The sequence below is a fragment of the Myxocyprinus asiaticus genome, chromosome 6 (assembly GCF_019703515.2).
Source record: "Myxocyprinus asiaticus isolate MX2 ecotype Aquarium Trade chromosome 6, UBuf_Myxa_2, whole genome shotgun sequence".
Lineage (NCBI taxonomy): Eukaryota > Metazoa > Chordata > Actinopteri > Cypriniformes > Catostomidae > Myxocyprinus > Myxocyprinus asiaticus.
The window spans coordinates 48,697,821-48,724,044 of NC_059349.1; the positions used below are offsets into that span (position 1 = coordinate 48,697,821).

Genomic DNA, 26,224 nt, shown 5'->3' on the forward strand with positions numbered 1-26,224 from the left:
TTTTTTTTTACTTTACATTTATTTATATTTTTTTTAATATATTGCTTGTTTCAGTTCTATTGTCTTTTGCAGCTTATTTAATTTTCCATCATTTTTGTGTGTATAGCTTGCTTTTATCTCTTTATCTCTTGCACAATAGAGTCTGGCTGCTTAGTTCCCACACATGGTTTCTGTTAGTTTACCACTAACAGCATCTTCACTGGAAAAAAACGCTAACATTTAAACTGGTGTGATGAGAAAATATTTATCTGATAGCAAGTCAGGTCATCTTTTGTCTCAATCAATTGTGGGCAGTGCCCTCTTCCTTTAGACTTCCTGTTTTTACTAGAGACTCTTCATTAACATGAACCTGAAAAAACCCTAGCTGTTGAATTCTCAGTGAATATCATCATCCCATACATTATTCACTTGATTATACCCATAATGTACTCTGATTAAGACTGTACAACCAATGACCTTCCTCACATAGTGCTCTCACTGGCATTCACTATATGGTTAATGAGCGTACAAGTGAGCGAATTGGGACATAGTACCTGTCAGAGTGCCCATGAGGTAAGGTGGCAACATGCAGATTACGTACTTCCAGGCCAGCCAAGCAATTGCCATTGAGGTGAATGGGAATGCTTATAGACCACTCTTTTCAGAAGAGAGAGCTACTTTTTAAATGGCTATCAATGTTAAACAGATTTTTTTGGTAAGTTATGGCATCTGCCAGCAGGGGCTAACTTCACCCCCACCCACACCTTCACCCCCTGTATTTAAAGACATGGTTCACCTAAAAATGAAAATACTCACCTTCATGCCATCCCAGATGTGTACTTTCTTCTGCAGAATACAAACGAAGATTTTTAGAAGAATATTTCAGCTCTGCAGGTCCATACAATTCAAGTGAATGGTGACCAGATCTTTCAAGCTCCAAAAATCACAAAGGCATCATAAAAGTAATCTATACAACTCATATTTTAGTCCTTTTTTTAAATTATAAATCTTGACCTGTTTCTAACCCACACCTATTATACTGCTTCTGAAGACATACAGTGTATTAAACATCTGGAGTCGTATGGATTACTTTTATGCTTACTTCATGTGATTTTTTTGGAGCTTGAAAGGTCTGGCCACCATTCACTTGCATTGTATGGACCTGCAAAGATGAGATATTCTTCTAAAAATCTTTGTGTTCAGCAGAAGAAAGAAAGTCATACACATCTGGGATGGCATGAAAGTGAATAAATGATGAGAGAATTCTCATTTTTGTGTGAACCATCTCTTTAACAGACATACAAGCATAACTTCAACCTATGAAGAATCACAAAAAGTGCAGAATCTGAGCTCAGTGAAGGGGCCGTTAGCAAAAATTAACGGTCTTTAAAGAGTAAATATGTATTTATTTTGCCAGACAAGCAAGCGACTAAAACAGTATTTAAAAGTCTCATAGTAGTATTAAAAAGTATACTTCTGTGCTTAGCGGACATTGTGATTATTACCAAAGAAACTATTGACAAATGTTGAGCTTTTTTTTTTTTCTTTTGGTCACAGCATTACTCAATGCAAATTCACATGAAAGCAGAACACATCACATGAAAGTGAGTCAGCTTCCCTGAAATAACCCAGTATCATTTTCATGCATATCATTTTGACATGCAGGTCTTTTAAATAACTGTTTGGTTTAGCATTATATAAAACAATAATGATGTATGGTATGTCCTCATTTAGATCAAATCGCCTACCTACATTATAGTCACCAGCCAACGGGCCATATGACAAAAACAACTTAATAAACATCCTAAATAATGACTTAATACATTTTCAAAAAGTTTTTCATTTGGGGTAGTTTTAGGGGTATAGTTAGATTAAAATAGTATTAGTTCAGTATAAAAACACAATAGAAGTCAATGGAAATCTCCACCATTATAAAAAAACAAAAACAAGTGTGTGTGTGTGTGTGTGTGTGAGAGAGAAAGAGAGATTAAGATCTTCTAAGTTTTTCTCTGATATGAACAGTGATGACTGCAGACATCATGATCACCAGGGATACAGAGAACAGCACTGTCTTCAGCAGACACAGAGACACACCAGCAGGGGGAGACACTGCTGCACCTAACCAATGTACAAAGTTTCATAGATCTTATTGCTGTACAAGTCTGGATATAATGTATTAACACAATCTCTGAAGCACAAGTTAATTTTAAACTTTAATTCTAATGTATGTATGTATAGGGTTGGGAAGTAACGGAATACATGTAACGGGATTACATATTTAAAATACAAATTATGAGTAACTGTATTCCACTAGTTACAATTTAAATGGTTGGTAATCAGAATACAGTTAGAATATAAAAGTATTTTGATTACTTAAGAGATTACTTTGCATTTTATTGTCATCTTTTCAGTTGGAAACATTTATGCCTATCCATATATGATGCGATCCAAAGAGCATTTGGACAGTGGTGAAACACTTTAAGATGCGTTACATGCATACGCAAAAATCGTATTCTTGATGAGAATTTTTTTTATCGTTTTTCTGTGAAAACTATCTAAAACTCTTTAAAACAAGATACATTTTCTTTAGAAGCAACACTGCATAAGATATTTAGGTTTTTCAGAAAATGTATTTTTAACGTGTATTTTGTCTTACTGTACAAGCAGATTTTTTTTATAGTCAAAACAAGTGAAAAAAATCCACCAGTTCTGAAGAAGTAATCCAAAGTATTTAGATTACGTCACTGAATTTGAGTAATCTAACAAAATGCGTTAGAAATTACATTTTACAGCATGTATTCTGTAATCTGTAGTGGAATACACTTTTAAAGTAACTCTCCCAACCCTGATGTATGTATGTATGTATGTGTGCATGTTTTAGAATAGGACGTGTATTTACTTTCATGTAGGGAACAAAGTTGTTCAGTATCTTTTGTTTCACTCTTCCAGCTGATGAGGTTGCTATGGTTACAGATGATGGAGTCCTCAGTGAAATGCAGGATGAGAGTGATAATGCCGAAGGATGCAATTTCCACATGAGAGCACCTGTAATTTTGAAAGGTAGAGCTGAGGGTGAGGTCATGACCTCTACAGGTGACGTTCATAGTACAGGAGTAATTGCTGGAGCAGTTAGAGACAACAGTCAGGACAGGAGCCTCCACTGCATCTGAAACAAACACAACAAAATATTCAACAAAAACAAACGAAGGTCAGTAATGCATACATTATACAAAGACTAAATCAACAGCAAGTCTGCACAAAAACAAGGTCTCCTCCACTAAAGAATTTCTGTCACTCGAAAAGTCATTAGGATAACTGGAGAAGGATTTTTAAAAATCATTTTAGAGATTTCACTGACTTCATAACAGACCATTTTGTGATATAATAGTTGTATTAATGATTAAATATTACGTAATAATATCAACAAGCCTAATTCTTAGACCTCTCAATATCAGTGTCCAGTAGATCGAAAGGAAACTGCAGTAAAGAAACTTTAACTTGCTCATAATATGAATATAAGAACATAAATGACAATCATCTCATACATAACAACTCCCTCATTAACCTCACCTATAACAGATACTTCATATTCAGCAACATGCGTCTCATTTTCTCTAGTTGTTTGAACTCTGTAGACTCCTCTGTCAGTCTTCTGCATGTTCTTCAGTGTTAGAGAGAAGGTGTCAGTATTGAACTCCACTCTATTCTCATATGGACTGTAAGGTTTCATAACTCTAGGCTCCCTTGTAAAACGCACTATATTTTCGGATTTATCATTCATCCAGACCAATGCATTAAACTGTTGCAGTTTATCAGTCTGTATATCCAGTGTAACAGAACCTCCCGTCAGCACAAACCTGGAGTATTCATCACTGGACACTGAGGAGAAAGAGACAAAATGTACAGTTACAGCATGCTTAAAGGGATAGTTCACACCCAAAATTAAAATGTCGTCATCATTTACTCACCCTCATGCTGTTCAAAATCTATAACCTGACTTTCTTCTCTGGAACACAAGGAGAAACTCATCATTTTAGCATCTTTTTTTTCCCATACAGTGAATGAATGGTGACGGTCTTTTTGCCTAACTTCTCATTTTGTGCTCCAAACAAGAAATGCATGCAGGTTTGAAACATCAAGGGTTAGTACATGGCAGAATATTTACTTATATAGAATATAACTATCCCTTTAAGAGATACAGTTTAGTCAGTTTGAAATCTTCTTGGCCATTTACAATTTACTTCTGTTACGTAGGCACCTGTATTTGCTAGATACTGCAAAATTCAATCATACACGAGAAAAATGTTCTGCAACAGAAATATCATTCAGAAGTGGAAAAATAATGTTGCCACACAAGATATATTGCGTTGAATTTAAAGCTACAGACAAGTTTTTAGTATTTCTTTTGAAAAATCAATAATCTCAACCCATAAAACAACATGTAAGATTGCATGCTTTATATTCAGAGTATCTTTTTTCAGTTCTTTTCAACTGAAGAGTTTAGAATGTACATTGGACAACATGTAATTATACATTTATGAAAAAGTTACATTTATATTTGCATACACATATATATTTTGTACATTTATGAAAATGTAAAATTTATATTTGCATTCACACACACACACACACATATACACACATACACACACACAATTTTTTAATTTTAATTTATTTTTTACATAAAGACAGAAAACTCTATTACCATTTAGGCCGACAGAAACATTGTTAAAATTACAAATCGGCAATTAAGCAGCAAACACATGGTCAAGTCGTTAAACTGGACACGTTACCTCTAGTGGAGACCACAATAATAATGAAGATTACGACATGGTCAGTGAATGCCATTATAACCAACAGAATGAGAGGAATAGTCTCTGCGTTTATTTCAGTTTCTCCGGAAGGCCTTCGAATCTAGGGTTAGGGTTAGCTCTGCTAAGTTGATGCTATATTTGATATAATTTTTTTATATAGTGGTTTTGAAGCATCTTCAAAGAAAAGCAAGCCTTGATGTCTGAAGAGCAGTTCGATGAACTGATGCCAGAACAGTGTGAAAGATGTAAAAAAAAATAATAATAAATTCTCTCATCATATGAAATAATTTTGTACATGCACAATTCAATTAAATATGCCTAGGCATCTTCGAATGCTTTCTTTTTTTTTCAGGTTAAAAAATAATGCCTCATTTTTTGAAAGACCAACAGCACAGTCATGTTACCTGTAGCCTACATTCAGGATAAATGTCACCCATGCTCTCTACATTTCTGTCTCTAGGACACAGATGTAAACATATATTTCAGAACATTTCAAGAGTGAAGAGGTTGACATGAGAATAAAATAAAACAAAGATACAGAGAAAACGGTTTTAAAAAGGTATATTACCGGTTCAATACAAGTTAAGCTCAATTGACAGCATTTGTGGCATAATATTAATTAATTAAAAAATTTAGACCCATCTTTTTCTTTAAAAAAAATAAAATACAATTCTAGGTTACATTGAGGCACTTAAAATGGAAGTGAATGGGGCCAATTATGGACTCGTTCTTTCGCCCATCTGCACTATTTTTAATTGTAAACATGCACTGGATGGACATCTTTGACCGTTTAGATGCATTTCCGGCGATGTGCATTTCAGTGCAGGATGATACTGGAAACTGGATGTGTGTGCGTAGTTTACACTGTGCTTTGGAGTTTGTATGTGCGTCACGTGGATGTGTCTTCAGCGTATTTCAGTGCTGATTGCTTGTGAACAGTCATAAAATGATTCAAGCTTTGCAAAGCATCCGTTATTGAAGGATGGCACAGTTAAAAACACTTGGACCCAATCCAAAACTGTAAGTAAAAAGTTCCATTAATGAATATTTCAAATGTCATGACTGTTTGATAGTTTATGGTGCCGACACCTTGTTAACACCGGGCGCGTCCGTTGAAGTGTCACGACGGCTTGAGGCTGTATACACTTGAGGCTATGTACACTGGGCGCGTTGACACAAACATTCTAAACCTTTATTTGTTGTTGGCAGTAGCAGCACCACCACATGCAGTGCAAAATGGAATGGGACACATTTACTGTGGGCACGATGCGCAGCAAAGTATCCATGGTAGACAAAGCTTATAATGGGTTCTATTGCTTTTGACGCAATGTGACTCTCGCATTCCGGTGTAGACAGGGTGCGAGTGTTAACAGTTGTGCTTGAGATGAACAGTTTAATATATTTAGATGCAATGTGTTGGATGTGCGTTGTGTAACCCCTAAAATTTTGTTTTATAATGTTGTGGAGCTTGTTCATTCGCTTCAGATTGAGTTTCAAAAATGGCTTAATTTGAGGGGCTGCATGCTGTTAGCCAATCATACAGTGGGAGTTTACGTTGAAGTTTTAAGGAGGCGCTTATGCCAAAACAGAGCATTTCAGACAGTGTGCCAGAAACAGGGTGGAAAATGATCAGATATTACTAAATTATGATTTTTAAAAAAAAATTTAAAAATTTTTAAACATTAAAACAACGTTACTAACTTTATAAATGGAAATCAGGGAAGATAATAAAACTAAAAAAAAAGGAAAAAAAAAAAAAAAAAGCCGTTTCATTACCCCTTTAAAATTGGCTACAACTTTACACAGAATAGGTTAGCAAGCGATTTTATCACACTAAAATCATGGTAACACACATATTGTTTATTCCATGTGGCTATACGTTTAGAACAGTGAGTATTTTAGCATTTACTGATTGGCCCCTATTCACTTCCATTGTAAGTGCCTCACTGGAACTCAGGCTACGTTTACACGACAACGATGTACTAAAAATGGAAAAGTTTTTCCTTTGCGTTTTTGAAAAGTTTCGTATACAGATGACAACGTTGTCAAAACGATCCCCGTTCACACGGATCTGCGAAAACGACTAAAAACACTGTATTATGCATGCCAGGCCAGTAGTTGCCGATGTCACTTTGTAAAGAAACACTACGCGCCTGCACACATAAGCATTCTTCCACAGAGCAGTGAATACAAACAATGAAGATGGCGATCGCTGGTCGTAGTAGTGATGCAGTAAATCTACACTTTGCTGGAGAAGCGTCAAACTCTAAATCTTGAGCAGCACACAGTCCTGTAGTCCGCCACTATAGTTTTGAATGTCTCGCGCATTGATTTGAAGTACTCGCGCACATGCCTATAGACTGAACACGTAATACGCGTGTGCATGACGTCATCGTTTTCACAAATTCGCGTTTTTGTATGTTTACAAGGAGACGATAATGGCATTGTTTTCAAAAACTTGCACTTTGAAACCCGTTTTCAAAAGTTTGCGTTTTCAGGCCTCAAAACGCTGTTGTCGTGTAAACGAACAGCCAAAACGCATTAAATCTTTCCTGTTTTAAGTTGAAAACGTTGTCGTGTAAATGGCCCCTCAGACTTTTACTTTTTTAAAGAAAAGGATGGATGAGTGGAAATTAATTGTTGTGGTAATCAACATTATGCCACAAATGCTGTCGACTGAGCTTAACTTGTATTGAACCCCTGTTATTAATCTGTTTTATACTTTACACAGCAGCACAGCTATACAATGCGGAATCAGCGTAGGAAATGACTGCTTATAGCATGTATCAATAGCCTATGTGTAGCAAGGAACCGCGGGGACCTCAACAGTGAAGTCTGTACTTGTGCAGACCAAGACCAAAGTGCACAAACATGACCTTTACACATGATGTTCACAGTATAGGTTTCATAGCTGGACCAGTTTGAGACAACAGTCAAGACAGGAGCCTCCACTGCATCTGAAACACACATATGCATTTAAACACAACAGCCATCAAAACACTTACAGTTAAGCCAATAATGTATACATTATACAAAGACAAAATCAACAGCAAATTTGCACAAACACCTAAGTGGTCTCTATACGCATTTTAAATTACAAAGTTATTGCACAAAAACTTGTGCTTTAAAAGACACACTTGGACATGAATTATTTTTGATATGCTTTCTTTATTCAATATTTCTTTTACCACAAAGTAAGTCTTTGAAATGCAGACTAGTGTGTGTTTGGTATAGAAACTGTACACAAAGCAAGGCACTATACTGTACATTTAAATTAATGTCATTTCTTTCTCTCCTCCAATATTCCATGCTGTCTGAATATAAACAAACACAATGCCCCTCACACCGCATCACCACCACAACCATCAGCCATTCACACAGAAAGAATACAGAAAAAACACAGACGCAGCATGTAAACTCCTCTAAAATCATAAAAGGAACAGACATACGACAGCATCACACATGATTTTTTATAGTTTGTTTCCTACACATTTATACAATTTCAAATTATGCAGCAGACTTCTCAAACATAGACACACATCACAACAAAACCCCATCGCATATTAGACCAACGCACACCCAGATAGAGGCACTCACCACAGGGCATCCTGATTGCAGAGGTGAGCAAAATATTTGATTTCCTTCTTATACTTCAAAAGATAATCAGTAATTACAGGTGAGTTAAAAGACAGGTATCGTTTTAGATGTTACAAACACGTACTGCTCACAGATTGTACGTTGAAAATCCTGACTTGCACATAAACGTGGCAAGGAGACAAACCCACAGAGACACACATCACCTCCACGGACTTAATAAATACATCACAAGCGGACGCCACAGCAGGTGCATCTGTAGATCCTAAAACGACCTTTGACCTGACCGTTTACCCTGTTCTTAAGTGCACAACCACCTTTGCTTAACCAAAAGAGGTCAAACTGCCGAGGTAACTGCAGAACTGGTGGCCATGGTGGAAATAGATAATTTTGTCGTCATGAAGATTTGTCAGGTTTCTAAAACAGTCCTTTGGTTTTTTTCAGGTTCACTTGCTTCCATCCGGGCAGAGTGTCAAACTCCTCTCTCTTCATGTCTAACACGCTCTGAGAACACAGAAAAATCATTATGAAAGAAGGGAGACACACATTTACAAAAAAATTACCATTATTCATATACTGTATATGCACAAAACACACTCGGATTCAGGAAAGGGCGAGGGAAAAGGGTTGCAGTAACACTGTGACCTAATTAGGCATGATGCGACAAGTTTCCAATGTTAAGTCATTTTGAAAATGAAACTTAGTGTAAAGTAACAAATTCACAGCCAATCAGAACATATCTGATGTTTAACATACAACCATGCAAAGCAGGATTATGGACCAATATGAATCCACTGTGGGCGGGGCTACTAAAACAGAAACCAAGCGACCGACAAAACGTCTTGCTACTTGTGGTCGCAGCTGGTTAGAACAAAATGGTAGATTAAACGTACAAATCAAATGAACAGCGATGTACATGTACTGAAGGTCACATCAGTGTTTAGTGGCATCTGTACTGTTCACCCTTAGTAGTATCTGTACTGCTTAATGCCCCCAATATACTTCCTACGGAATCGAAGAACAAATGGGTGTGACATCATTTAGAACAAAATTTTGCCAAAAAGAAGGTTTTCGCCTTCGGTTCGGTGGTTCCCTAACAGCTCGCCTGGGCAAACTTTTAGGAAAATGTCTTTTTCGGCTGCTAAACACCTTACTGCTATTGAGGCCGACAGCTAATTCTGTTTATGAAGTTCAGTCAGTCAAGATCTGTCAACACGAACACACTGGCGTGCAGTTATTAGCAAACTTGTGCAAATTTACCTACATCTGTACGATCACTGGCGTGGAGACATTTTCCAAGAACATGTCATGGGATTTTTTTGATTTTGTTTGTTTAATTGGTCTACAAAAGAAATTTCTCAAGTGCCCATTTACTCATGTGCCATCTGCACCGAAAGCCATTCACACATCTGCCCAAAGTAAGAGATTGTATGCCTCTCTTATCATCATTCTTTTGTCTGTATTTGCCCGTTAATACCAGAGACTCTTTAGCAGAAATGGGGCACTTCTATTAATATGAACGGTCAACGGATGTAGAAAGGAAGTCCCACCTTACAGGTAAAACGGCCAATCTCCTTTTAGACACAAAAACGCCTGTTAATCAACTCGAGAACGTGCATGCGCGTTAGCTATACAAGCCAGGAAAATGTTGTTTTTTTAGCATAATCTGAGGTATAGCAGCACAATTTATGATTCTGGTGTTGTCAGATTTTACTGCTGATTTAAAACGTGTTCTTTGATCATAATCTTGACCAACCATTTTTGAGATTTCGATCTTTCCCCATTCAACTAAATAGGAACTGTACTTTCATAACTGGAAATAGCTTCCCAGGAGCATTCCAAAGATGACTGCCAGTGGACTGACTTGCTAGAAAGACTTTAAATCTCTTTTATACGCCAATCTTTGGAGTAGTATCAGTGCCATCATAAATTACAATAACAGTGTAATAAGCGCATATTATGGCTGTGTGTTGTAAACGAGACAAATTAAACATTTTATACTGCACATATATTACTTTAAATCATCATCGAGGTGTTAAAACAGCTTCTTTTACTGACCTAATGTGAATTCTACTTATAGAATGAGGCATAAAGCCATTGATAACACATTTTAATAAATCACAATAGTTTTACTGAGCATCCTCATTTAAATGTTCTTCTAGATGCCTCCCAACAGCAGTGTGACGGGTGACTGAATATTTGCAAACATTATACCATTGCTTGGCTGTTTCGAACTTCTCTTTACCCCTGAATGAAGAACGCAGAAGAACTTCACCGGAAGTATATCGAGGCCTTTACCCTTTGTAGCATCTGTACGGTTATCCCTTAGTAGTATCTGTACCATTTGTCCCTAGTAGTATTTACATTGTTCATCCTTAGTATCTGTACTGTTTTTCCCTAGCAGAACCTGTATGGTGCGTCCTTTGTAATATCTGTACTTTTTATCTCTTGCAGTTTCTCATGTCGCCTCAAATCGCAAACTCTGATTGAAAATGAATGACTTTGGATCGCTTTATTGCTGTAGATCATTGTCAATGTGAATATATCTGAACATGGAAGAGATTTCCATGGGACATACATTTATTACTTTGCTTTATCTTGTCACACCTGGTTAGGACACATTGTAACAAGTTCTTAGAAATGTGTCAAGTACTGCTGGAAAAGAAAACACAGCATTTCAAATCTATGAGATAATGTTTGCATATTTTCACATTCTGTTTTTGTATGCATGCGTGAGTGTGTTTTGGTGTAGGTAATAAAAAAGCTCCCCGGGTTTCAGCTGAAGAAAGACTGGACAAGAGAAGTTGTCCAAAGTGAGGAAGACAAAAGGAAGAAACAAAGTATAAAGCAGGTGAGGCAGTCTAGTTACCATAGAAACAATCTATCCCTGTGACAACGATCGATGTCGGAAAAAAACCACTTACCTACACAGACTTCCCTAAAGCCCAGCCTAGAGTCAGAAGGGCAAAACATCAAATTCTCAGCAGTCATTCAACATAAAAAAAAATCTAGAAATACATTTAGGCATTTGGCCGACACTTTTATCCAAAGTGATTTAGAGTGCATTCAAGGCACATTTCTATCAGTCCATGCATTCCCTGGGAATCAAACCCATGACTTTGGCATTGCAAGTGTTCTACCGGGAGTGTGTGGCTTACCTCGAAGTCTTCCTCTGACAGGTACATTTCGAGTCGCAAGGGGTCGACACCGTGGGGAAGGGGGCGAGTTTGTAGTGTTGCGGGAGGATAAATGCTCTGACTGAGTCGAGCCAAAACATCCTCCACTAAAATGATCTGATTACACACCTCTGCCTCCTGCACACAACACAAACACACACTGAATATTTTAATGTCAACAGTAAGACAACTTTATGTAGAAACTAGGGCTGTCGATTGAACATGTTTATTCAGTGTGATTAATTATATAAAAAAAATAGTGCATCCCTGGTCTGTAGTAAGGAATATTCCTACCATCGGAGCAATTCAAGCTTGAAGTACCACCTGTTTTCTCCAGGGGGCAGTAAGCGGCACTCCAGCTGTATAGGCAGTGCACAGCTTATACAGACAGAGAACAAACCACACTTACCGACAGCAGAAGATGAGAACACGTTCTAGCGTTCAAACACAGCTTTATCATAATGCAGGGATCTCAAGAGTTGTTTTTCTAAGTTTCAAACTATGTTTAACGTGACACAGTGACCTAAAAACAATGTTTAACAAAGTGAGACGCACCAAAACCGACCGTCTGATGCAGGAGTACATTATAATTTGCTGTGAACATAAGCCAGTCTGACATATTGGCTTATGTTCAATAATATGGAAATAAACTATATATTGGATTCTAAAGCCAGTTTTTGTATTGTCTTATCAATTCTTTACTCGTCTGCCACAATAATGTTATGCATTTTAATTATCTGAATTATTTTATATATATATATATATATTTTATTTAGAATTATTTAAATATAACTTTATAATTATTTAATCATTATATATAGAATTATTGTTATTTGAGGGACTTTGAGCAAATATTTATATATGCGATTAATTAATCGGCATACCATGTAATAAATTTGATTAAAATCTGTCATTTTAATTGACAGCCCTTGTAGAAACACACATTTTTTAAACACTTTAAGCAGTTTTAGCGGCTTTAAAGACAATGTTCCAAAACCTAGTGTGCAGCCTCACTGTCTATTGTCTATGTAGGCAACTAACAACTTGACATACTTGAATAAATACAAAAACAAATAGCACACACAAATTAATTGTTTAAATTGTTAATTTAATTATATTCTTTTGAGTACTGAAGGAAAATAGGAACAGTACAATATAGTTAAATCTAAAATTGACATTTACCTCTATTTCATCCACCATCATGGATGAAAATCTTCATTTTGAAATCGCCTCATCAAATAAGGATACATGGAATGCCTACATCCAAAAGACTATTTGTATGAAGTATGAGTGAGAAGTCTCACCCTCTCGGTGATTTCAGCTATATCCTCTCTGTGCTCCCAGCTGGGGAACATGTTTGTAAAGGTCAGAGGCTCCAGTCCAGCATGGATAAGATAGGACTTTTGAGGCTTCTTCTCGTTCTTTTCTGCTGGACAAAGAGAAGTGTCAGTTATCAGTCTCTTAGAGGTCTGACAGAGGTCTGATATCTTCTATTGAATAATGTCTGGTGTGTACTTTCAACTATGCTGGAAAATCTCACTCAAGCAATCATTGCCTAATAAAGCTGTCAACCACCTCTACAGTACTGCAGCACGGTTTCCATGGCACACTTTCTGTCGGAGTCCCAGCGGATGCGGGCAGAACCAGTACTCTCTGTATCCTGTGGCCACCAGCCCTGCCACAGGTAAACTTCATGATAGTTATCCACAAGGAACAGAGCTAGAAACAGAAAGACAGAGAGAGGAGAGGTAAACATGCATCAGTTTAGCTCACTGTTTTATGTCTTATGAAAGAATACGTGTTGTTCCTGTACCTGGTTGAGGGGCAGAGTACAGGTCCTCTTGTAGGAATGGCAGGGAACAAACCAGGTCTGGAGCTCTGGAGGGGTTGTAAAACTCCTGTGCCACAAACTCACCTGAAGAACTACTGAGCTGGAACAGGCGTGGGTTGAAGTTGAACTTGCCGGGGTCTACAAAAGAAAGAGAGAGAAACAAAATATGGAAAGGGAGATTTAAAGCAGAACATTTTACAATTTCAATTCAAAAATAGATACTTTTAGTATACTTATGATGTCTTGGGTTTTACCTTGTAGCATACAATCATATGCCTTGCGGTCCTTTCTGCCTAATGCTTCCCAGAATCCCACTGGCTCAAAACCTTCCTCACATTCATGAACAGTCACATTGCAGCTGCTGTGAAGTCCTGCCTCCAGTGGTCGCCTCGAAAACAAAGGGAACAAAGTTTAAACGTATTCTGTATTAACTTGTACTAAATGTGTGCAAATGCACAGTCGTGTATACTTGTATTCTGTTTGCTAATATACAGTATGCATTATATTCCAATTCAGTGCACTGAATTTGTACACTTGTGCATTCCATTAATGTATTATTTATGAATGATTCATGTTCTGATGTGCACCAAATATGTGCCTTGCTTTCTGTTTTTGAAAAATGTTCACATTAAAAGTGTAGAGACCAAGACTCACTGTTCTTTGATCTTGTCCGCAGCAGTTCTAGCTACATGCCGTGTGTGTGTTTGTGTCTTGCAGCCGTGCCACAGGTAAATCAGGGCTTTGTTGATGTTCAGCAGGACCATTGAGGTGCGTGATCGCAGACTGCTGCAGTGACAGGCCACTTCCAGCAGATGGCCCTCTACTGGCACCTCACCACGCACACAGTACATACGCCATTCATCTGATACACAGAGAGAAGGGGGTCAAACACACTCATATAGTACAAACTGAGAAAGACAATAACACAAAAAAGATAGAACTGATATTTCTAAAAAATCAAATACAAAAATATATAAATGACCAGAAAAATAGGTGAAATAGGCACAAAAGACAAAGGAAAGGCTTTTGGAAAGGAATACTAGTGTTCCGCTTCCTGCACAATATATGCTGTATGCTACCTAATATATATTTCTTTTAAATAGTATGTGAAACAGTACAGAGTGTATAAATATGGTGATTTATTCCACCCGATTTTGTGTAAATATATGCAAAGTCTCTTAGAGAACAGGAAGGGGATTTATTTTCTGAAATAGTTTTTCGTTTCCTTACAAAAAATTTGCATTCCCTCACAATAGTTTTCTATCTCACAATAGAATGCAAAATACATCTGATTTGCTGTTGTTAAATTGTATTATGTTTATCTGCATTTACAGGATATCGGCATCGGCCACTGAAAAACACATCTCAGTCGAACACTAAAAACCATATTAATAACACATGAAAACCAAAACTATCGTAATAAAAATCATTCTGCAAAAAACAAACATGAAACTACAGTTTACAGTGTGGTATATAAATCCATGATTTTCATATGGGCATGTTTATTGGTGGAAATCAAGATAAAAACCTTTGTACCAAAAATTTACTATGGTGTTACTAGAGTAAAACTGTAGTTTCATGTTTGTTTGTTTTTTCAGAATGATTATTATTTTTATTACCATAGTTTTGGTTTTACTACACATATCATGGTTAATATATTGTATCTGTAGTAAAAACCATGGTACATTTTGTGATTACTATGGTTTTACTACAAATACCGTAGTTCAACAATGGTTACTGGTTACATTGGTTAAAAGTGAGAAATTTAAAAAAATATATCATGGTTGATATTGCTTTCGGTTCAATTATCACACTGTGGTATATAGTATGTGGTATGTCATTCAGGTAGAATATAGTACTGTGTATTATTCAGAAATTCCATGCATTCAATTCCATGAAAACATGCACATTGTGCACAATATGTATATGGCATACTATCTTTTTAAAAAGAAGGTACGCAGTAAGCCATTTTGAACATCACCACAGAACAGACAGAAATAGAGTTTTTTGAAATTTGTTAGTGTTAAAAGGAGAGAGATTCACTCTGAATGTTCTCCTCCTCTTCCTCTCTCTTCCCAGAATGCACTATCATCCCCCCGTTGAAACACTGCAGGAAACAGGGCGGCTCCTTCCCCTGCAGCACCTGCATCTGAACATATGACACAGAAAGAGGGAGTGAGTGAAAGAGAGAATGCAGTAAACCGGTGTGTAATCTGCATATCTTGCCCTACCTGAGCTCCTCTCTCCTCATCCAGCTCGACCGTCATCAGCGCTGATGTTCCTTTCTCACTGACTGTGGAGTTTCTGCCCTGCCAGAAGAAATAGCAGCACTTCTCCCTGCCGGGACCTGCACTACGCACCTGATCCGGCTTCTGCCTGCTGCCCACTGCACAAAGACACACACAATACAATTGTATTTTTGTAGCACATTTAAAAAGGATTTCAGTTGGCCAAGGTGCTTTCCAAAACTTTCCAAAAGCCACATAAGACATAAAATAACATGAAATCGAAAACATAATACATTCAAAAGACTCATCAACACCATTGTCATTGCTGTGCTTCAAAAGCCAAAAAATAAAATAAAATAAAAAATTGGTTTGAAAACGAGATTTAAAAGTCACTATAGTTGGTGAGGATCTAATGGTTAAAGGATGACAGCTCCAAAGTTTGGGAGCAATGAGAGAAGGCACGATCACCCATTCGCAAACGGGGGACAGACAGTAGCATTTGACTGGAAGACCTCAGAGGTCTGGATGTCTAATGGGGACAGATAAGATCCACAATGTATTGTGGAGCTGAACCATGCAAAGCCTTGAAAACAAATAACACCTTTAAAATTCAATTCTGTATTGAACTGGTAACCAGTGAATAGACGCCAGCACTGGTGTAATATGTTCCCTCTTTTTAATAACTGTCAGAAGCCTTGCAGCTGCATTCTGTACTAGTTGCAAGCGGATAGATGGTACTGTGAAATTCCCATGTATAGGAAATTACAGTAGTCAAGACGAGAGGATATAAAAGCATGAATAACCGTTTCCAGATCTTTAACAGATAAAATAGATTTCAGTTTAGAAATACCTCTCTGTTGAAAGAAGCTACCTTTTACAACACTATTTGTTTATCAAATTTTAAGGCTGGGTCAAAGGTTACACCAAGGCTTTTAACAAGGTCAGACACATTCATTGAAATAGAAGTTAATCTGTTCTTGATCTTATTGGAAGGAGAACCAAAAACCAATACATTTTGTCTTATTCTTAAGCTGGAGAAAGTTTCTCACCAACCACAACTTAACATCTTCCAGGCACTTAAGGATGGAATTGAAAGAGTGAATATCTCCTAGATTAAGAGGAATGTACAACTGAGCATAAAGATGGTAAGAAATGTTAATGCTGCAGGAAACAGAACCTAATGGACACATATATATAGAAAATAAAATAGGCCCAAGCATTGAGCCCTGAGGAATGCCACAAGTAAGGGTTGCTGATGAAGAACACAAACGAATCCAATGACACACACTTGGAAGAGACCAATGACAGTCTTACAAGTGTAAGCCGAAAGGGGACATATTCTACATTTTTGTAGCATTTTATGCACCTAAAAAGTTATTTAATTTTACATAACCACTTTCCACCCTCTTCCTGACCCTTAGTTTTAAACAGGCTGATTTTGTTCCTGTAACTTTAAGGCTTCTATATGCAAATTACCTTTTTAATGGTTGGCTAACTTCTTTGCATGTAAAATGAGTAACAATGGCCCTGTCAAAATTGGCAGAAATATTGGGTTTCAGAGACACTCATCCCATCTGGCATTTGTTGGACAAACAAATAGTTCCACCTCAAACTTATTCCATATGTTAAGTCAATGCTGCTGTGTCAGGCTGACATGGCTGCATCACTGCCTGGTACGGCAACAGCACTGCCCTCAACTGCAAAGCCCTGCAAAGGGTGGTGCAAACTGCCAGACACATCAGAGGCGAGCTTCCCTCCCTCCAGGACATTTATACCAGGCGGTGTGTGAATAAAGATCGGAGGATCAGAGACTCCAGCCACCCAAGCCATGGGCTGCTCTCACTGCATCAGACAGGTGGTATCGCAGCATCAGGACCCACACCAGCCGACTCCATGACAGCTTCTTCCCCCAAGAAATCAGACTTTTGAACTCTTGATCTCTCACGATCAAAATACATCAGCACTGCTCTTTATTAATCTTATTACCTCACACTGGACTGTCATAAATTATATTCTCTCTTAACAACACACTGGCAACTGACTATCAGCCGACATCCTGAATGTCAATACAGCACAATACAACCTACTGTATATTTTATATATACACTATTTTTATTGTATATATACTATTCTATTTTTATTGTGTATGTGTGTTCTATATTGTGTGTATTGTATACTGTACATTGTATATTATTATTTGTATATTGTGTTGTGTGTAATTTCGTGTATATTAGATATGTAAATTGTGTTGTGTAAATCTGGTGTTTATTGTAAATTGGTATATGTCTCATCACTGTCATGACTGCTATGTTGCTCGGAACTGCACCCAAGAATTTCACCCACTATTGCACTTGTGTATATGGTTGAGTGACAATAAAGGGATTCGATTTTGAGTGTAACAGTTTTCGGGGGAATCAAGCCTTAAATTGCTTACTTATGGTTGACAATCAGCATTAAGCTGGGATAAAGTATTTTAAAACTGAAAAAAAATTATACACAAGTGTTTGTGTGCTCATTATTATGATTTATATACATGACAATTTCTTAATGAGCTATTTGTGCAGCTTAGTTTCAACTATATAAGTAAAGTTTTTCAAGACAAACGTTTTCTTGACAAAGCCTTGTCTGAAAGTTTCAACTAGTTTTAAAATTAAGTTTGATGGTAACAGACATTACAGTAAGACAAACATCTAACAAGCTTGATAGTCAATAAGACAGACTGTCACATAAATCAGTCAGACCAAAAGACCTTTATTGGGTTTGTTTACATTTGAATTTTTGACAGTTGGAGTTTGAATTAACGAGCATTCCGTTGGCCCATTCAAACATTCTGTCAATGTAAGTCAATGGGATGTTTCCTATTTTGATCATCGACTGTGTGGAAACCATAAGTCTGATCAGTTACAGTAGAAAGGATAAAGCAACCCGAGTCAGAACAGCATAACACCCTACACTGGATGCAACAGCTTGAGGCTGTCAACACTGGATGTGACAACACGAACATTCTAAACCGCAAATTGGAACTGGGTTGAGGTAGCTTGAAAGCTCTAAGAGCAGTTACAATCATAAATATTGGTCTTCGTTTAGTGATTTTGAAAAAAACCTTAAACAAAGTTTGTTGACAGCATGCTGGCTTTGACAAGCCAACATAGTCATTTCAGGAATTTCAGGCAAAATTTTGACCTATTAGATACTAACCACAATAAGGGTGATGATTAAACAACAGCTTTCTATTCCATCTATCAAACTATATATTTATTACACATGACACACACATACATTTCCATGCAAGCACAAAAATGCTTCTCCTGGTGCCATTACTGACCTGCAGCGCTCACCATGTACTTCCATTTCACTACGTAAGTGTCTCCCTCGTGGAACTGTCCAATGCTCTGCTTGGGCAGACGGCTGTAGTCAAACTCCAGAATGTGCCAGACATCAACACCAACCGTGCTGATCTCCAGTGAGCGCAGGCAGTCCTCAGAGGAATTCTCCACTGGACCGTGCCCTCGACCAACGTCCTGACCATCCAAAATTGTACTGATGGGTGACTGCAGGACTGGCAGCATCAAAGAGGCATTGTACGCCCGATACTCAGAGCAAGACTCTGTGCTCGGAGACTCCTGAAGAATGATTGAGAGGAGGGAGAAAAAGAGATGTGATTACAAGACTGAAAGAAAATGAAAGAAGAAAGGAAGACAGAAATCTGGCCACCTTTTGCTGGAAGGGCTGCTCGATGACATTTTTAGGTGACAACATGGATGCATCTTTCCAGTCCAGGAACTTCTCTTTAAAAAGACTTGTTTCATTATGTTCAGTCAGTCTGCCAAATATAGCCCAATCTGGACGTCCCTGACCTTTCCTAAAAAATGAACAAAGACACCACTATATTATTTATACAGTATACACATATGCAAGCAAAATACTAATAATGAACTATCCCTGAAACTTAAAGGGATAGTTCACACAATTTTTTTTAATCATTATCAACACAGAATGAAATTCTTTCCATTCAGTGAAAGAGAAGGATAACTGAGGCTTACATTCTGCCTAACATCTTCTTTTGTGTTTTATTGAAGAAAGTCACATGGGTTTGGAATAAACATGTGCAAGTATTTGGTAATATAGTATACCACGCATGGTTAAGTTATCATTGAGACTTCAAAATACTTTGAAAAAAATCAATATAAACACTTAGCCAAATTGTTAAAATTGTTCTCAGTGCACCATTGCTTCCATCCACGAGCTACTGTATACACTGTATTTTCTGGAAATAAGTCACACCTGAATACAAGTTGCACCTGGTCAAAATCACGTTGTTCAGAGAAAAAACACAGATAAGTCACACTGACAGAGATTAAATACGGCAGGCACTACTGTAGGACACGGGAGTAGGTCTGAGGTCCTGAGCGCTCTGGACCACGTTTTCATTAAGGATATCTTTGTTTTTGCTGTGTTCAGCTTTCCTTCAACCCTGACTAGTCTCCCAGTCCCTGCTACTGAAAAACACCCCCACAGCATGACACTACCACCACCATGCTTCACCGATGGGATGGTATTGTGCAGGTGATGAGCAGTGCCTGGTTTCCTCATGACATGACGCTTGGAATTGAGGCCAAACAGTTAGTTCAATCTATCTATCAGGTTGACTTCCTATTCCGGTTGCTTTGTAGCTTGCTAGCCTGTTTAGCATTGCTTATTCTTATACGTTCATTCTTTTATCCTATGCCATTTTACAGCATGCTTCGGGTTTTTCTGCTTTTCTACTGTTTCAACTGCGTGTATTTTACCGTGCGCACCTATTTTCTATCTTTTTTTTTCTTTTTCCGCTTTTCTGCATCTCGTGTCTCAACTGCATGTATTCGTTTTCTCCACTGTGTTTTACACGGATTATTGCATCAATCTCAAACATCTACTGATCAGGAACCACATCAAACCACATCGATCTCAAACCCTAGCTACTCAAGAACAACCATAACAACAACAAACAATTGCGGTAAGTCATGGCATCCGCTCATGTTATTTCCTCCTGCAATGCATGCCACATTTTTACTATAGCTTCTTCCAACAGCATTGAGGGATTCACATGTGATAAATGTAAGGAATTATTCAGGCTGACGGAGAAAGTTAATGAGTTAGAGACACACATCCGAACACTAGTGGAGATCAGTGAGAAAGAGAAGCCGGTAGATACGGTTTCGGATATGGGTAGTACAGCGAGCAACACACACACTCCGGTTCCTGCTCTAGAGCCCCCGCAGCAGGGCATTTGGTTGATGTCTCGGCGGCATACCCGCTCAGAAAAGCAACACCACTCTCCCATTACTGTTAGGGTTTCCAATCGATTCTCCCCACTCAGTGATGCACCCACTGAGTATCATGTTGAAAGAGCCTTAATAATTGGTGATTCTATTGTAATCACCAATTATTGGAAATAGAGACTCCATCCAGCACTGTTAAATGCATTTCTGGGGCTAGAGCATCCGACATCAAATTTACAAGTGCTGGCTAATGCTAAACGTAGATTTCTAAAATTGTTATTCATGTCAGCACAAACGATGTCTGGCTTCGCCAGTCGGAGATCACTAAAGATAATGTTAAAGAGGTGTTGAACTTGCAAAAATGATGTCAGACTCTATAATATGCTTTGGCCCCATCCCTGCTCATTGTGGTGACGTGGTTTATAGTAGATTAGTGTCATTGAACGGCAGGATGTCCGAGTGGTGTCCGGAGAATAGTACAGGATTGGACAATATAGACAATTGGAAGAGTTTTTGGGGTAGGCCTGACCTGCTAAAGAGAGACGGACTCCATCCCTCCAGGGAAAGTGCCGCTCTCCTCTCTAGTAATTTGGCTCATAGTCTTAATAGTGATAGTATTTGACTAATTGGGGCCCAGGTCAGGAAGCAGACAAACTGGTTAATCCAAACGTTTGCTAGCTGCCTTGAGACGTCACAAAGTTCACATAAACTACAACACATAGAGACTGCATCACCTAGATATCATATAGAGACTGTATATCTGTTCCCCAAACTACCGAACACATACCCCTCACTAAATCATTTAAAAAAAATGTGATTAAGGTCAAACTTGGAAAAAAAAATTTTTTTTGAAGATAAACATCATATAAAGATAGGGCTACTAAACATTAGATCTCTTTCTACCAAAACACTAATTGTAAATTAAATTATTACAGATCATAGTTTGGATGCGCTCCGTTTGACTGAAACCTGGCTTAAACCGGATTAATATATTAATTTAAATGAATCTACTCCCTCAGGTTATTATTATAAACATGAGCCTCGTCTGAAGGGTCGAGGAGGTGGTGTTGCTACAATTTACAGTGAAGATTTTGGTGTTACTCAGAGGACAGGATATAAGTTTAAGTCTTTTGAACTAATAATTCTTAATGTGACACCATCAGATATAAATAAATCTCTGTTGTCTTTAGCCCTTGCTACAGTATATAGATCACCTGGGCCATACCCAGATTTCCTTGGTGAATTTGCACTTTTTTTTTTTTTATCAGATCTAGCAGTTAAATGTAGATATAGAGCTTTAATTGCTGGTGACATCAACATTCACATAGATAATGAAAATGACACATTGGAATTAGCATTTATCGATATTCTCAATTCTCTTGGAGTCAGACAAAATGTGACAGGACCAACTCATTGCCATAATCATATGCTAGATTTAATTCTTTCATATGGAGTTATGTTGATACTGCAGAAATTCTACCGCAGAGCAATGACATCTCAGATTATTACCTTGTCTCTTGTTTGCTGCGATCAGCTAATGTCACTCAATCTACACCACGCTATAGTTCAGGTAGAACTATTCTTTCGATCACTAAAGATTGCTTCACTAATAATCATCCAGAATTGTCTCACATACTCAGTAAGCCAAAAAGTCTAGTAGAACTTGATGTAATAACCGAAAATATACATAGTCTTCTCTAGCACTCTCGATAGTGTCGCCCCCTTTCGATTAAAGATAATTCAAGAAAAAAGCCCTGCACCTTGGAACAATGATCACACTCATGCTCTCAAGAGAGCAGCTCGGAAAATGGCGCACAAGTGGAAGAATACAAAATTAGTGAGCCTGGTTTCTCCCAAGGTTATTTTTCTCCATGAACTAAAACCTTATGGAGTTTTGTGTTCCTTGCTCACAGGGGTTCTAAATACAATAATTTATTTATTTTTTATACACAATTTACAATCATATTTAATCAAACTACACAATGATCACTCTTAAGACTTCATAGATTTTACAGTTTCATTTTTTGTTAATGCATGATTTTCAGTAAAGCTGCTTTGAAATTATGTGTGTTGTGAAAAGTGCTATACAAATAAAAATGACATGACTTCAATCTTCGCTTCATCAGACCAGAGTATCTTGTTTCTCACAGTCTGAGAGTCCTGTAGGTGCTTTTTTTGCAAATTCCAAGCAGGCTTTCATGTGTCTTGCACTGAGGAGAGGCTTCCGATCAGTGGAGTGTTGCAGTGACATTTGTCCTTCTGCAAGTTTCTCCCATCTCCACACATGATCTTTGGAGCTCAACCAGAGTGATCATCGGGTTCTTGGTCACCTCCTTTACCAAGGCCCTTCTCCCCCGATCGCTCAGTTTGGCCGGGCGGCCAGCTCTTGGAAGAGTCCTGGTTGTTACAAACTTCTTCCATTTAAGAATTATGGAGTCCACTGTGCTCTTGGGACCTTCAATGCAGCCGACGTTTTTTTGTAGCCTTCCCCAGACCTGTGCATTGACACAGTCCTGTCTCTGAGCTCTGCAGGTAGTTCCTTTAACCTCATGGCTTGATTTTTGCTCTGATATGTATTTTCAGCTGTGAGACCTTCTATAGTCATGTCCAATCAATTGAATTTGCCACCGGTGGACTCCAAACAAAGTGTAGAAACATCTCAAAGATGATCCAGAGAAATGCCAAGCTAAATTTCAAGTGTCATAGCAAAGGGTCTGAATACTTATGTCAATGTGATATTTCAGTTTTTTCTTTTTAATAAATTTGCAAAGTTATCAAAAATCTGGTTTTTGCTTTGACATTATGGGGTATGGAGTGTAGACTGATGTGATTTTTTTTTTTTTTTTTTTTAAGCATTTCAGCATTAGGCTCCAATATAACAAAATGTGAAAAAAATGAAGGGGTCTGAATACTTTCTGAATGCACAGTAAGTCACTTTGGACTATAAATTGCAGGACCTTTCAGATAATGAAAATTGTTTTGACATATTCCAGAAAATACGGTAAATAAAATAGTTTTTTATGTGCTTTAATTCATATACAACACACACTAGACTACAATTATATGCTTCTTCTGTGAAATTTGTATTTTTTTGTTGATTCTACATCAACAGGGTGCAGTCACTTTAATTGTGATTGACCAGCACTGCAAAAATAAATTCGGAGCCGAACCCCCCGCTGCATTGCAGCACATGCTATGCCCTGATGCACTGCTGATGCTTCCATTGTGCATGCTGTAACCTGTTAACATGGGTGCCGAAAAAATACGCTCTGCTCACGCGCTGCTCACGCTTGCGATGTGGCCTTTAGGTGCGAGTGGCGCTTCTTCTAACAGCTAACCTCAGAAGAACATTTATCATGGAAGTTTATCTAAGATGCCTAAAATTTTTCTCCAGAACTCCATGAGGCAATATATGTGGAATATTGCTTGAATTAAGACACCAAAATGGAAATAAGACGAAGAACGTATCTTCGTGTTTCGTCAACAGCCGTCTCTGAGACTGAGACGAACTCTTCTCAACTGACACAGTGACCTGTTCTGTATGTGTTACATAAAATGTTATACTAATATATATATATATATATATATATATATATATATATATATATATATATATATATATATATATATATATATATACACACACACACACACACACACACAAAAATAATGCAAAATACAGGTCAAATGTATTTTAACATTATTATTTTATGATATACTGTATATGGATATTGAGATTGGGAGCTAAAAACAAAACAAAACAAGAAGCATGGCTAAAAGGAGGAAAGCTTCCAACACTTTATCTACCTTTTAAAAAGTTAAAGTCTAAAGTGTGGAAATATTACCACTTGACTCGATTTTATTCTGCTTTTTTTCAAATATGTGTTTATTTAATGTTTAATTATTTTTATTTTAGTTTTTTATTTGTGCATTTACTTAACTGTTCATTTAGTTTCTTAAATGTCCAAGGTTCTTTTCAAAGTTACTTTGTCTTTTAATTTAAAATGGAAATTTGGTGTTCAGAAAATAATAATAATAGCTTGTTGTTATTAAGAACAACTATAAAGTTTGTTTTACTGCGATGCCACCGTATACAGCGATAAAAGCTTACTGTATTATCATCACAATATAAAAATTTAATATCGGCACAGGTTTAGTTTGGAACAACATAAGGGTGAGTAAATTACATCTTGCATGAATCAAGTTGACTAGTGGAAATGTGTTTTGTTCGTCCACCTTGGTATGAATGTGTTGTGTCCTCCAGGGTCCAGAGGGTTGATGTCACAGTTGGTATAATCAAAGGTTCCATTCCAAAGGTGTTTGGCGAGTTGAAACGCCACCTTCCTCTGTGCCAGCGTGACCTCTTTACCATGCCAGACGTACACTTCACTACCAAAATCAAACACTATGACCTACAGAGAGAAAGAGAGAGGCCCATAAAAAACGAATATGGAAAATATACCATGTTATATAATTCCGGCTACAAATGCAGATTTGTGCTGAATGTGGCAAGAAGAAAAAAAAAAAATCTAACAATCAGTGTTGGGTGTAATGCATTACTAAGTAATTAATTACTGTAATTAAATTACTTTTCATTGAAAAAAGTAAGGGATTACTCTTAATTTTTCAGTAATTTAATAAGTTACTTCAGATGTAATTGCATTACATACTGTATAGACTATAGACCAATTCTATATAAAACGATCATGAATTGAAAATCAATATTTAACGTCTAATGTTAAAATATGTGTTTTCTAATTGAATGCTGCCCCCTTAAATTCTTTGACCAGTTCATGAATCACTTATTTGATTTGATATGATGTATTTGAAAGAATTAAAAGAACAGTTTCATGTCTATCCTTGTATTTTTCATCTGGTCGAGGTTGAAAAGGGTTTTAGAAAGTAATTAGTACAGTAATCTAATTACACTGTAGATGATGTAATTAGTAGTTAGTAATTAATGACTTTTTTTTTTAGAGTAACTTACCCAACACTGCTAACAATAATAAAATACTTTAACTTACTATACAATAATAATTAACAGAGTATACAAACATGGAAATTCACTTACCACATAATGATTCAGAAAAATATTTTTAATACAATATCTAAAATCTCAAATATGTTGTCTGACCTCTTTGGAGCCCAATAAGGAACTTCGAGGCACTTTTCCCCAGAAATCATTGTCAGGAAGCAGTTTATCATCCACCAGACGGAAGATGCAGTTAGTCTCCACAACTGCACTTTCAAACATCTCATCTTCTTCTGGAGACCCAGCCGCTGTGACCATTTCACACACAGAACAATTTTGAAATCATTTTTAGATTCTTAAATCCAATAA

General features: G+C 37.3%; 2 protein-coding genes across 5 annotated transcripts in view; both read right to left on the reverse strand.

The window, feature by feature from the left end:
* The window catches only part of LOC127443132 (supervillin-like), an 88,068-nt gene that overhangs the window by 17,982 nt on the left and 43,862 nt on the right, over positions 1-26,224 (reverse strand). For both annotated transcript variants that reach the window (XM_051701666.1, XM_051701667.1), the window contains exons 27-38: positions 26,018-26,163; positions 25,120-25,295; positions 19,337-19,484; positions 18,948-19,245; positions 15,626-15,780; positions 15,438-15,543; positions 14,049-14,256; positions 13,649-13,782; positions 13,377-13,532; positions 13,139-13,282; positions 12,868-12,992; positions 11,546-11,701 (exon numbers count right to left, since the gene is read on the reverse strand). In XM_051701666.1, coding sequence (XP_051557626.1) covers positions 11,546-11,701; positions 12,868-12,992; positions 13,139-13,282; positions 13,377-13,532; positions 13,649-13,782; positions 14,049-14,256; positions 15,438-15,543; positions 15,626-15,780; positions 18,948-19,245; positions 19,337-19,484; positions 25,120-25,295; positions 26,018-26,163 — 1,952 coding nt within the window. The remainder of the gene's footprint in view (positions 1-11,545; positions 11,702-12,867; positions 12,993-13,138; positions 13,283-13,376; positions 13,533-13,648; positions 13,783-14,048; positions 14,257-15,437; positions 15,544-15,625; positions 15,781-18,947; positions 19,246-19,336; positions 19,485-25,119; positions 25,296-26,017; positions 26,164-26,224) is intronic.
* Positions 1,186-6,491, reverse strand: LOC127443181 (uncharacterized). Of its 3 annotated transcripts, XM_051701765.1 has the most exons (5): positions 5,198-6,491; positions 3,837-3,858; positions 3,550-3,640; positions 2,879-3,145; positions 1,186-2,097 (listed from the first exon to the last, which is right to left on the reverse strand). In XM_051701765.1, the coding sequence occupies exons 3-5, from the start codon at positions 3,635-3,637 to the stop codon at positions 1,967-1,969; spliced, it is 486 nt and encodes a 161-aa protein (XP_051557725.1). In that variant the 5' UTR covers positions 3,638-3,640; positions 3,837-3,858; positions 5,198-6,491; the 3' UTR covers positions 1,186-1,966. The 3 variants fall into 3 exon arrangements, with proteins under 3 accessions (XP_051557725.1, XP_051557723.1, XP_051557724.1); XM_051701763.1 differs by having other exon boundaries at positions 3,550-3,858; XM_051701764.1 differs by having other exon boundaries at positions 3,737-6,491.

What these genes read in the sequence shown, in the direction of transcription:
- LOC127443181 (XM_051701763.1), bottom strand. Translation starts at nt 3,760, where the DNA reads ATGAATGATAAATCCGAAAATATAGTGCGTTTTACAAGGGAGCCTAGA. An exon ending in ATATGAAGTATCTGTTATAG is followed by an intron (nt 3,146 to 3,549) that starts GTGAGGTTAATG and finishes TGTTTGTTTCAG; the next exon opens with ATGCAGTGGAGGCTCCTGTC. An exon ending in ACTTTGTTCCCTACATGAAA is followed by an intron (nt 2,098 to 2,878) that starts GTAAATACACGT and finishes TACATTGGTTAG; the next exon opens with GTGCAGCAGTGTCTCCCCCT.